Genomic DNA, 13,121 nt, shown 5'->3' with positions numbered 1-13,121 from the left:
ATTATTCAAATTTGCTTGTAACTTTGAAATATGAATGCTCATTTTGCTATCTTCTGCTTCTTAAATTTCAGCCAACTCACCAAATAGGTTGAACTATTAGTATTTAACAATCTTAAGTCAGAAATGGTTGGAAATAATGGATTTCTAAAGGAAGAAGAAAAATCTTACATTTAGTGTTAGACATCAAAAAATAATGCTTCAGTAACAGTTTTTGCTCTGCTTTATCTTTTATTATTTTAAGAAAAAGAACTAAGTGTTGAATACCTGTTCACAGAGGAGTAAGAGATCTTTTAAATAACTGCACTTAGGCCTTCTCCTCGCTCCTAAAAGGTTCTAGTGTATCTTTATTTTAGGCTCCTAGTTTTTCCATGCTCTCCTGGTGTTCTCTGAAGTGTGGACTCTGCATAATTCCTGAATTAAGAAGAATCCCTTTAGACTTAACAAAAACTGTTCCACAGTCATCTGGAGCATCACTGTGTAGAGGAGTGCCTCTTTCCCTAACTTCCCCTCAGGGTAAAGTACATTGCTTTAGCAGTCATCGCATACCCTGTATGTACTGGGAATGAAAGACTACAGTAGGGAGTTGGTTTTAATTTATTTTCATTAATTGAGCTTATTCACTGTGAGAAAATTGGTCATTCAGAGTCTTCCAGTAATAAATGAAATGTTTGAACTTTGGCCAGGCAGAAGCTAGCTTATTGGAGACGGTGTCCTAGAACATAGAAACTATTTTTTTTTTTTTTTTCTTGAAATGGTACAATAAAGCAATTTTCAGGGTACTTCGAGTAGTATATGAAAGGATTCCCTGCCCCCCCCAACTACATATCAATGGGCTTGTGGTAATAATTTAGTGGAAAACAGCTGAGAGAAGATGGGAGTACATGCAAGTGAGGGATTCCATGCCTAAAAATGTAAAGAGGTTGGGGTTGGTTGTTTTTTGTGGTGTTTTTTTTTTTTTTTTTTTTTTTTTTTTAAATCTAAGAACTTCTTTACATTTATTTTAATTGTAGCTGAGAAAGAGATCCTCCTGAGATATTATGACATTCAAGTAATTTTAAAGCAAAATATTTAATGGACTTGGAAGTACAAATCTAAAAATAGTCATAGATACACAAATCTGTCAAAAGCCTTTACTGCCACAGCAGCCCAACACTTGGCAACTAACTTGCTTGGTAATGCCTAGTTTTGTTTAGGGGGAATGTTTTTGCATGTTTTATATGCTGTTAGTATCCAAATTGCTCAGGTATCATGCTAAACCTGAAAAGAACTACATAGTTTGGAAGACTAAATTTGAGTTAGAAAATATAGTATTGCCTTCCCTTTTGTCGCTTCCTCTAGAAGGGCTAGGCTTTCACTATCCATTTTGTTCCTTCAGAGACTCTGGACTGAGTTCGTTCCTTGCAATTCAGGAGTCATTTATCATCCTCTACCTTCATTTGCCCTAGCCAGATAAAATTAAAAAATAACAGCTGCTGCTTGTCCTTTTTCCTCTCGATCCATGACCCAGTTCCTGAATTCCTCTGGGACTCCAGAGTGACTGTTAAAAATGTAGGTTATCTCTTGGTTTACTGCCCAGCTAATATGCATTTCCTTGTTGCTGTCTTCAATGGAGGAAGGTATTTTTGTTAGCATTTGTCACTTTCTGGCTATTTCCCATTGTTAATATAGATAGGAAAGAGTTTGGCCAGAACAGTGAGGAGCTATGTAAAAGGAATGCAATTGTTCTTTACAATCTGTGTTAAAGATTAATTTGTATGATCATTTAAGAGTTAAATAAAGGCAACAGTAAGGGAAGCTAAAAAGAAGTAAATGAAATATGAATGACTACTTGCATTAAAACCAGGGTGTCAAACCTCTATAAATTCTAGCACATCGCTTCCCGCCCCCAATCCTTAACTCTTGTGTCAGTCAGTTACAAGCTACAGATGGGAAAACTGTAAATTGTGGTGTAAGGAACAGTAGAAAGAATGTATTTCATTATATTTGGAATATAATGAAGGTGAGTCTTATCCATACAAAATTAAGTGAAAACATAAGTTTTATTGATTTAATGAGGGCTATAAGGTTACATTTGCTCAAAGTAAACATTTTTAGTTTAGCAAACCAAAATAACTTCCACATACACCTCCCCAAATTTTAAGAAATTAACTGAAGAAGCATCTGAAGTATTAATGTTGACTTCCAAAAAAAAAAAATAATCAAAATATCTAGAAACTTGGAGGGACTTCTAACTGCAATTCCAGAACTTAAAAGGATAAGTGAATCTACAGAGTTGTAGAGTGGATGAGCTGATATTGATCCAAGGAAAGCAGTGGAACAGGATAAACAAAAAAGTAATGATAGTTTCAAGGAGTTAATGGAAAATGGATCTTGTCAAAAATTACATTTATTTGACTAGCTTACGTGTCTGGGTGATAAAGCCAAGTGTATAAAATGCTGAGGTATCTCCAGGGCATTTGGCATAGTAGCACATACCATTTTAATATTAAAAAAAAAATAATGCAGAAGGGAAAGGGTACCTATTCAATTAACTTTTAAATTGCCCACTGACATATTTGAAATTAATTTGATAACAGGGAGACGGTAATGAAGAGGCCTGTTTCTGAGTTTATCTCCTAGGGGCTAGTTTTTAGTCTAATGCTATTCAGTATTTATACCAATGAACTAGATAATGGTGATAAAAGCTTTACTAGCAAAGCTTTCAGGAGATAAAATGATAGGTTGGTACAGGTTACAGTTATGAATTGAATTGCTAATTAAAGGGTCATGAGTTGCATGCAAGTCACATTTTTTAAGAAAGGGCAGCCTGTACTTAAAAGGTGTAAAGCGCTTCCATTGAAGCTGAGAGTCAACTTAGTATGATGTAGTAGCCACTGTTGATAGTTACCATAGCAAAAGTCTTCTGGCAGGTCTGTGGCAAAAGGAACTGGTATGATCCATAGATATGTGCAAAGCATGATATGGAGTATAAACAGGGAAATGATTGTACCTAATGTTCTGTACCTTGCACTAGCAAGGCTACTACAGGAATATAGCATTTATTTCTGGTGTCCTTCCTCCAAGGAGGTCTAGTAGTTCTTGTGTGCCTCCCTTAACTTTTCTCTGCCCAGAAGGATGAAGAGCTGAATCTGTTGATGTTTTCAGAGGGGAGGTCAGGGCCTTAATAGGCATATATGGATTGCTTCTTTACAGAAAGGATGGTGTACCCCAGCTTCTGAGAAGTTGTGTACCCTGTCTGCATGGATAGAGTTGGACAGTGGATGGTAGTTTTGTCCCTCATAAAATAGGAATCTGACTTCCATAAATCCTGATCTTTATGGATCCCTTCCAATTCTAGATACTCTGATTCTCCTGTCACACAGGAAGATTACTGCCTGTCTTTGTGCACTTGTAGAACTTCAAACATTGGGCATTGTAATACCATTTTCTTTCAGGGTTTCAGCTGTCAGTGAATAGTGAGGCACATCCAGAGAGCAATTCAGCTCGCTCAAAATCTGAATTGTCTTGCAGAATTGAAGATATCTTAAATTGATCAGACTCTTAACTGAATCGCTTGAAGTTCCTAAAATTAGTGGGATGAATCCAAGCCACTTTTGCAACTAAACCAAATTAAGCATTGACTGTAATTTGAAACGTGTGTTTGAGGCTGCATTGGTGTGTTTGAGGCTGCATTGGTGTGTTTGAGGCTGCATTGGTGTGTTTGAGGCTGCATTGGTGTGTTATATCATCACTGCCAGTTTTTCTGTTAGGTGTAACTTGCAAAACAAAGAAAAATTACAGTTGTGAGTCAAACGCTTAAACACCCAAAAGGCTGAATTTAGAATTTCCTGGCTGATGTTAATGTAAGACTTTCTCAACCATTTTTAAAATCTAATGTAATCTGTATTATGAAAACACCTACGTAAAGGAAGACTGTTTTCATAGGGTCTTGCTTGAAGTTGTATATTTTTGGTGTCTCAGGGTTGCATGATGATAGAGAATTTATATAGGGTACATCCTTATGAATTACTAAAAGTTGGAAGGTATTAAGTGTAAAGTAGGGAACAGCAGAGAGAAGAAAGATTGTGGTTAACACAAATACATACTTCTTCTAAGTCTTTCAGAGGAAAAAGAAATGCTGTTGTGCCAGGTGACATATGTCTCTGTATAGATACTGCATCCGCACGATTCCTCTGTTTAGTACTATAGCAGTGTCTGCTGCTGCTCAAATTGACTACTTGGTAGTGGAAGCAAGTGTGTTACCACCAAAAGAGGGTTTGTTGATCTGGTTCATTTCTCTTTACCAACATACAAAGGAATGCCGATACGCAGGAATTCCTGGTTTCTTAGGAAATCAAGTCTAGCAAATGCCAGTCCCATCTCCTTCTCCACCGCTTTGTCCTTATTTCTGTCTTGTTTTCCACATCCTGTTTCTCTCTTCATTAGCTAGAAGAATACCATGCTTTCTACCTTCTACCATGTTGCATATCCATGTTTAAATTGCACTGCTTAATCATACTTGATATGGAAATAGCAGGGACATTGGAAGACCTGGAAATGTTTTCCTCCCTCTGTCCCTCAACACCTGGGAGATGTGGCTACAGCCAAAGCTCTGCTCAGCTACTGCAGCCAGAGGCAGCAAATGTAGTTACGCTTTTGGGTGGAAGAGCTGTGAAAGGCTGTGGCACGTTCACCATCGCAGCAGTTTTCTAAAGCTGCCAAATGCTAAACAGAACTTTTAATATTGCAATACTACCAAATTTTTAGCCTTTCTTACAGAAATGAGAGAAGATGTATACTCCTTGTATGACCGTGTTCTCTGCTAAATGGCATAGCCTTGCTCCAGACTACGAAGCAGACATTTTTGATAATTTCTTATTCTTGATAAGTAGCTTTCACTTTTTTAATTCTGCAAAAATACCTTATTTTCTCAGAAAAAAAACCCTCAGGGAAATACTAAATTTATATCTCTAGTTGATCCTTAAATTCAATTTGAAGCAATCATCCAGCATGGAAAGCTGCAGGTGTTTCAAGTTTGGCCAAGTTGTGTGCAGCTGAAAGCCTTTCTATGGAAAGAATCGGGCAGCTCATGTTATGAATGTCATTGTCTGCTACTAAATTAGGCTCCTGTTTTCAGGAGTGGCATTTAAAATCTGGTATAGCTTTTCAAAGTAATTTCTGGTGGCTGTCTGTTGAAATTGGCAGAATTTTCTGTTGTGGCAAAGCAGTTTGTATTCAGCGTTCATGTTCTACTTTTAAGGAAAATGTTTAGTAACACTAAGGATTTCTTCATAAAGTGTGACAATGCTCAATTCGTCAGCCATACAGGCCTGTTCCTGTCTAGTTATTTCAGGCATCTTTCCACACTGGCCATCCCTGACAGGTATTTCTGCATCTTGTATCAAGAAGACTTGCTCTGTTTGCCACCAACTCCTTGACTCATCAGGAGCGAGCAGGTGGATGGTTAGGAGAACCTCTTTGCGGAGCTTCTGCTCGCTACACAAGAGTTCTCTCTGGTACTATCCTTAAGCTAAAAATAGGTAAATTTTAAGCATTCGAAGATAAATATTGTACTTAGAAATTGCTAGGTATCAAGACAGAAAATCAGGACAAATTTTTCTCTGTACGTTTTGACTACTGTAACGTGGGCATTTATATTGAACTTATGATTTGAATAGCACTTATTTTAGTGCTCAAATTCTTCTAAGGTTATTGAAGAACTGTCTCTTTTTAAACATCATCTTGTACCATAGGTAAAATCTATCTATACTAAGAATCTTATCTGTGTGTGTTTTCCCTGTTAGCAAGCAGATCTGATCTCCCTGGGGAAAGTTGTATTGGCTTTGGCTTGCAATTCTTTATCAGGAATTCAGAGAGAGAATTTGCAGAAAGCAATGGAACTGGTGACAATCAACTATTCCTCTGATCTGAAGAATCTGATTTTGTAAGTTTGCTTCATAAATCTTTTAAAGGAAATTACTTTTTTTTTAAACATACAAACAAAAATGTTAAATGATATTTTAGATGAAAGTAAGATGACAGATATAACTACTGTCATTGAGTTGTCTGCACAGTCAATGCATCATTAAACGTAATTTAAAATTTCTTTGTACAATGTGTATTTTCATGATGTATCTAATAAATTCAATGTCCTTTTGTTACTAAGTGCAGTTTAAAGAAAACAAGCATTTTAAGTTGTCTTCAATACTGGGCTTCACTGCCTGTTATCAACCACAGTAATATGCTAGTCTTATCTTAGTTTCAGGTGTTGAGAAATAGGCACACTGCCTTTTTGACCAAGGGGTTGAGTGCTAATTTTTCTGGGCTGCATATTATTTTGTGTTGTTCTTTAGTATAGTCAATCTTTCTCCTCTTGCAGCCTAAGAGGGAAAAGTAGAAATCTGTCCCCTCCCTCATTTGAAAAACAATTGCATGACAATCTGAATCTTCGCATCTTCTCTTTTTGAGTATGTTCTTGCTGGTTGAGTGGGTGAACTATGCAGTTCCATGAAAGTACACTCCTATCTTGTATAAATAACTTACTGGATGTATACATGTAAGTTAACAGACATGTTTTCTATGTTATTTTTTTTTTTTAAGAAACGCTGCAATTGTCAACTTTGTATTAAATAGACATAAGGGTCAAATAGTTATAAAATCATAATAGGATGATCTCTCTGGTATTTGCAGCGTGTTTAAGTAATCTTTTTGGGGGTGGGGTTATTTTGGCAGGTATTTGCTGACTGACCAAAACAGGCTTCGCAGTGTAAATGATATCATGCCTATGATTGGTGCGCGATTCTATACTCAGTTGGATGCTGCTCAGATGCGAAATGATGTTATAGAGGAAGACCTTGCAAAGGTAAATCATTGAGTAATTCCTATGGGGAGACCTGTATTCCTACAGCTGTACCTGAAGAGGGAATGCTTTCTACTGGTTTTATCCTTTTGTTTAGCAATGTAAGTAATCTGCATCTAAACTTGAGAACTCTGAGCTCGAGGTACTGAAAGTCCAAAAGCTACAAGAACCACTAGTTTTAGGATGTCCTTAGCTGGGCTTTAAGTAAAGTAACATCTTGCTGTCCAACCAGCAGTCTTGGGGAAAAGATGTTCTTTATAGAATGGTTAAAGAGTAGTATTTTGACTAAATAAGGCCACACATGTCACCACACACTAGATCATGTAGTTTGTGCTAGAGGTTATACAGCAACAAATGTTGCTTTTAAGTTCTTTGATAGATTTGGATTCCTGTGTCCCTTTACTTATCTCACATGTTTTCCTTTTCAAATGAATGCTAGATCATTGAGGTAAAGGCAGCTGTCCTCAGTTTCCCTGAAGTGTGCAGCTCTTGCTGTGTGGGTCTGGTTAGTCTATCAAGATCAGTCAAGGTATCAAGTGCTGGCTACAAAGGAAATACGTACTTTGTCCCATGTTAGTGTGTATTTGTTCAACAAGAAAGGGTGTCTGCTCATCAGAAGCCACTGATCACAGGATTTTCTAACATGACTGAGATATGTTACAAAAGGCTTTCATGATGCTGAAGATGTGTGGGGTAGGGTATTAAGTTTTTAAGGATTTAATCAAGTCCTGTGACTCCTTTCCATTACGTGCCCTCATTGAGAATTTTTTTAAGAGGAAGTAGACCAGTGGGTGGGGTTCTGATGGACTGGTTCTCTTAAATTCTCCACCATTAGCTTGATGGATAACTGTTTTTCCCTCCTTAGTGAAAAATATTGAAGTCTATCAGTAGCAAAGAGCTGTAGAAGAGCAAGGTGGTATTTACTTTGGATGTAGAGCTCTAGATGACTGGTGCTCACTCTATCAGTCAATCACTACTCCTGCTCTGAAGATGTTTAAGATCATTTCTTGTTAAGGTGGCCCAATATGCATGCACAAATCTGGGTGGGTGGGCCTTTTCCCAGAACAAAGATAGAGATGGTACTGTAATCAGAATTAAGCAGTCTGCATTTTCCGTCAGGTTGTTTGTAGCAGTTGCTTGTCACTGGCATGTGAGCAGAGCCACTACAAATCCAAGTTTTCGCATAGACCCCTGGTTTGGCAATAGCTGTTTGCCTGGCAGTGATAAATAGTACTTGCTAATTAGCTGTCATACTATAACTTGTTTGTACTATCACATCCTCAGTAATGTCAGAGCTACAGTATCCCTTAACTCTAGCTCGGTACTGTCTCTTCATTATTGCCCCAAAGCAGATGCTTAGGGGAGAGTATTAGAACAAGACCAGCATGTATGATATTTTTCCTCATATTCTCTAAGTATGCTCCTATCTGTAGCTGAGGAGCTTCTGATGCTGGAAGTGGTTTGTATGTAGCTAATAACTTTGTTTTTTTGAAGCCTTGAATATTTTGTTACTCCCACAACACTCATGTTTCACACAGCAGTGACCCCATTACTCTGTCCCTTTTCTTCCTCACCTTAATACTCCCCTCATATATATACATTGCAGCATTCAAAGCCTCAGTTTTTCAAGTCCTCTAATCCACTCTGTAATAGAGCTCCCTGCCTTACAGGCTACTAAGCCTGGAGAGAGGCCACCTGGAGACTCAGTGCCAATATTGTTGCTCAGCTGTGTTGCCATTGACTGGGAATCTGCAAGGCAGTGGCATTCACGCAGATCACAGAATCACAGAATTTTCAGAGTTGGAAGGGACCTCTAGAAATCATCTAGTCCAACTCCCCTGCTAAAGCAGGATTGCCCAGAGCACATTACTCAGGACTGCATCCAGGCGGGTCTTGAAAATCTCCAGAGAAGGGGACTCCACAACCTCCCTGGGCAGCCTGTTCCAGTGCTCTGTCACCCTCACCGTAAAGAAGTTTTTCCGTGGATTTGAACGGAACTTCCTGTGTACTAACTTGTGCCCATTGCCCCTCGTTCTGTCACTTGGAACCATCCTCCTTCAACCCACCCTTTAGATACTTGTACGCCATAATAAGGTCTCCCCTCAGCCTTCTCTTCTCCAGGCTAAAGAGTCCCAGCTCTCTCAGCCTTTCCTCATAAGGCAGATGCTCCAAGCCCTTAATCATCTTAGTTGCCCTTCGCTGGACTCGCTCCAGCAGTTCCCTGTCCCTCTTGAACTGGGGAGCCCAAAACTGGACACAGTATTCCAGTTGTGGCCTCATCAGCTCAGAGTAGAGGGGGAGAATGACCTCCCTCGACCTACTGGCCACACTCTTCCCTATGCAGCCCAGGATTCCATTGGCCTTTTTGGCAACAAGGGCACATTGCTGGGCCATGGATAATTTACTGTCTACCACAACCCCCAGATCCTTGTCCTCTGAGCTACTTCCCAGCCGGTCCGCCCCTAACCTATCCTGGTGCTTTGCATTCTTCCTCCTCAGGTGCAGGACCTTGCACTTGCTTTTGTTGAACCTCATTAGGTTCTTCTCTGCCCAGCTCTCCAGCCTGTCCAGGTCACGCTGGATGGCAGCGTGTCCCTCTGGGGTTTCAGCCACCCCACCCAATTTGGTATCATCAGCAAATTGCTGAGGATACACTCTGTCCCCTCATCCAGGTCATTAATGAATATATTAGACAAAATTGGACCAAGTATTGACCCCTGGGGGACACCACTGGTTACAGGCCTACAACTAGACTCTGTGCCGCTGATCACAACCCTCTGAGTCCTGTCCTGCAGCCAACTCTCAATCCACCTCACTGTCACCTCATCTAGCCCATACTTCTTCAGCTTCCTAATGAGGATGTCATGGGAGACAGTGTCAAAAGCCTTGCTAAAGTCAAGGTAGATGACATCCACGACTCTCCCCTCATCCAGCCAACCAGTTATAACATCATAGAAAGCTATCAAATTGGTCAAGCATGATTTACCCTTGGTAAATCCATGTTGACCACTTCCAATAACTTCCTGTTCCTCAACGTGTTTGGAGATGACATCCAGAATGAGTCGCTCCATTACCTTCCCAGGGACAGAGGTGAGACTAACCGGTCTGTAGTTCCCTGGGTCCTCCTTCTTGCCTTTTTTGAAGATTGGAGTGATGTCGGCCTTCCTCCAGTCCTCAGGCACCTCTCCTGTTCTCCATGACCATTCAAAGACGATGGAGAGTGGTCTAGCAATAACATCCGCCAGCTCTCTCAGCACTCGCGGATGCATGCCATCAGGGCCCATGGACTTGTGAATGTCCAGCTTGGCCAAGTGGTGTCTGACACGGTCCTCCTCAACTGAGGGAAAGTCTTCCTCTCTCCAGACCTTCCCCCTTGCCTTCAGAGTATGGGATTCATGAGGGAGAGCTTTAGCAGTGAAGACCGAAGAAAAGAAGGCATTCAGTAACTCTGCCTTCTCTGTGTCTTCCACCAGTAGGGCACCTGTCTCATTCACCAGTGGGCCTACATTTTCCCTAGTCTTCCTTTTTCTGTTGATATACTGAAAGAATCTCTTCTTATTGTCTTTAACTGCAGTGGCCAAGCTGAGTTCTGATTGAGCTTTGGCCCTTCTCATTTTCCCCCTACATAGCTTTGTTATATCTTGATAGTCCTCATAAGTTGCCAACCCCCTTTTCCAGAGAATGTAAACTTTCCTTTCTTTCCTGAGGTCCAGCCAAAGTTCTCTATTTAGCCAGGCTGGTTGTCTTCCCTGTCTGCTCGTTTTTCGAGACAAGGGGATGGCCTTCTCCTGTGCTTTTAAGAGCACCTGCTTGAAGTATGCCCAGCCTTCCTGGGTACCTTTGCTCTTCAAAACTGCCTCCCAAGGGACACTCTCGACCATGCTCCTAAACAGGCTAAAGTCTGCCCTTTGGAAATCCAAGGTGGCAGTTCTGCTGGCTCCCCGCCTTACTTGATCAAGAATTGAAAATTCTATCATTTCGTGATCACTCTGCCCAAGGCGACCTCCAACCTTTACATCCCCCACAAGACCTTCTCTGTTAATAAACAGTAGGTCCAGTAGGGCACTTCCCCTAGTTGGTTCCTTCACCAGCTGTGTTAGGAAGTTGTCTTACACACACTCCAGGAACCTCCATGACTGTTCCCTCTCTGCTGCGTAGTGTTTCCAGCAGACGTCTGGGAAGTTGAAGTCCCCCACAAGAATAAGGCCAGATGATCGTGAGACCTCTGCCAGCTGCTTATAGAATACTTCATCGGCTTCTACATCCTGATTGGGAGGTCTATAACAAACTCCCATCATGATGTCTGCCTTATTGGCCTTCCCCTTAATTCTTATCCATATGCACTCAACACTGTCATCCACACTATTAAGTTCCAGACATTCAAAAATGCCCCTAACATAGAGGGCCACCCCACCACCTCTCCTTCCTTGCCTATCCTTTTTGAAGATTTGGTAGCCATCAATTACAGCACTCCACTTGTGTATGTCCTCCCACCACGTTCTGTGATGGCAACTATATCATAGTTTCCTTGCTGTACAATGGCCTCCAGCTCCTCCTGTTTATTTCCCATGCTGTGTGCATTAGTAAAGATGCACTTCAGCTGGGCTAATTGTCCTGCCACTTCCTTGGGGGGACAAGCCCTAATTCGCACCTGATCATACTCAGACACTACTGTAGCTACCAAATTATCACTACCCCTCATGTCTTTGCTGTCACACAATTCACCATCCCCCACCATCACTGGGACAGGCTGGGGTTTTGGCTTTTGTATATTTGGCCACTTACCAAAAAATTACTTGGAGGTTGTATAGACCTCTGCTAGCTGGACAAGGTAAGTCTTCCCTGTCAGTCTCGAAGTGTAGCTACAATTGTGGTAGAAGCCATTTTGCTGCTTGTTTTCAGACTGCTAATAGAAGTCTTGCAACTCATAGGTTGTCTGAGGTCAAGCTATTGTCACCTTGCCCTACTTTATTTACCCAGCTGTGCACAGTAATCTACTCCAGACTGAATTCATTTGAAATCAATATGATCATGCGAGGAACGAGATGCAGCTTAGCATGAATAATGTTGGAGAACTGGGCCGTTGGCGAATGAGTAATATCAGGAGAGAATAATTTTCCTGCCAGCTTTGAGCAGCTTTTACTTAAAGAAAAGATTAATCCATAGTGTAATGTAAGCTAGGTTGTAACTCTTGTTACTGTATCCGAAGTGATGAGAAAAAACGTATGAAATCAATTTTTCAATCGCACGTATTCTAAACGTGTATAATGTTCTGTCTTTTGTGTGAGCTCATTCTCGTTGCTTTATCTATGTCATTGATGGATCCAGAATTTATACTGTTTTAAGACAACTTCTAGCTTTTTTCAAAAACTTGTTTCAAAATTATATTTGGAATCAATTGTAATTTGAATGTTTAAATGCATTTCTGAAAAACAAATCTGGTAGATTGTTTCTTCTCATCTTTACCTGAAATAAGGTATTATACAGGTCTTGATAACTGTGTGTATATATATAAACATACTCTTCTTGTTTAACTTACTATATTTTAGCATACTTGTAGGTACAGGCTGGCAAGAGACTAGACTTATGTTTCCACAAAGAGACAGATTGCCTGATCCAGTTTCTGCTGGGGCAGCAAAGTCTCATTAGTTGTTCAATTTCCACCTTATAATTTGAATATGAAGTGCTAAAATGTCCATTGGTCTACCGCTGCACAATATGATGCATTCGATCTCTTTCTGAAAAAATTACGCCCTCTTGTTAAAATAAATAACTCATGGTAACTAAGTGTTTCATTGGCATTACTACTGTATATTTTTTTTGCAAATAAGTGTCTTAATTTTATGCTTCAGAAACTTTAATAATCTTTCTTGTTTTCTAGGAGGTGCAAAATGGAAGGTTGTTTAGGCTTCTAGCAAAATTGGGAACAATCAATGAGAGGCCAGAGTAAGAAATACTTGTTTTCATGGTGTAGAGTATATAAAACCTAGTTTGCAATGCAAGGTTTCTTCTCTCATAAATTTAAGCTAAACATTTTCCCCATATTTGCCCCTGAAGAAATGAGTATTTAAGAAGCCTTGACAAAATAAGATAAGCAACTTTGACCAAAATTTTAAATAAAGGAGAAGGTAAGGCTACAAATAGATATGCCAAAGTTGCTTCATTTTTTTAATATGTTTTTTCTTAGCAGTCTCTTGTGAGTGACTAAAGTTTTTGAGGAGATCCATAACTTGCTTTAACTGTAGCAGATGGTGTAGATATTGGTTTTAAGCTAGTTCATTTT

The 13,121-nt window shown here is 40.0% G+C and overlaps 1 protein-coding gene across 1 annotated transcript in view; it reads left to right on the top strand.

Moving 5' to 3' along the window:
- PAN3 (poly(A) specific ribonuclease subunit PAN3) overlaps positions 1 to 13,121 on the top strand; it is a gene marked incomplete at its 5' end in the record, with an annotated part of 90,252 nt that overhangs the window by 70,664 nt on the left and 6,467 nt on the right. Inside the window, 3 exons of the mRNA XM_082486802.1 lie at positions 5,784 to 5,923; positions 6,712 to 6,841; positions 12,720 to 12,784. Of these exons, the coding sequence (XP_082342928.1) occupies positions 5,784 to 5,923; positions 6,712 to 6,841; positions 12,720 to 12,784 (335 nt within the window). The remainder of the gene's footprint in view (positions 1 to 5,783; positions 5,924 to 6,711; positions 6,842 to 12,719; positions 12,785 to 13,121) is intronic.

The sequence above is a fragment of the Vanellus vanellus genome (assembly GCF_965231255.1).
Source record: "Vanellus vanellus genome assembly, chromosome: 1".
Classification (NCBI taxonomy): Eukaryota; Metazoa; Chordata; class Aves; order Charadriiformes; family Charadriidae; genus Vanellus; species Vanellus vanellus.
The sequence above is the reverse complement of the archived record's forward strand: the minus strand, read 5'-3'. Positions and strand labels throughout refer to the sequence as shown.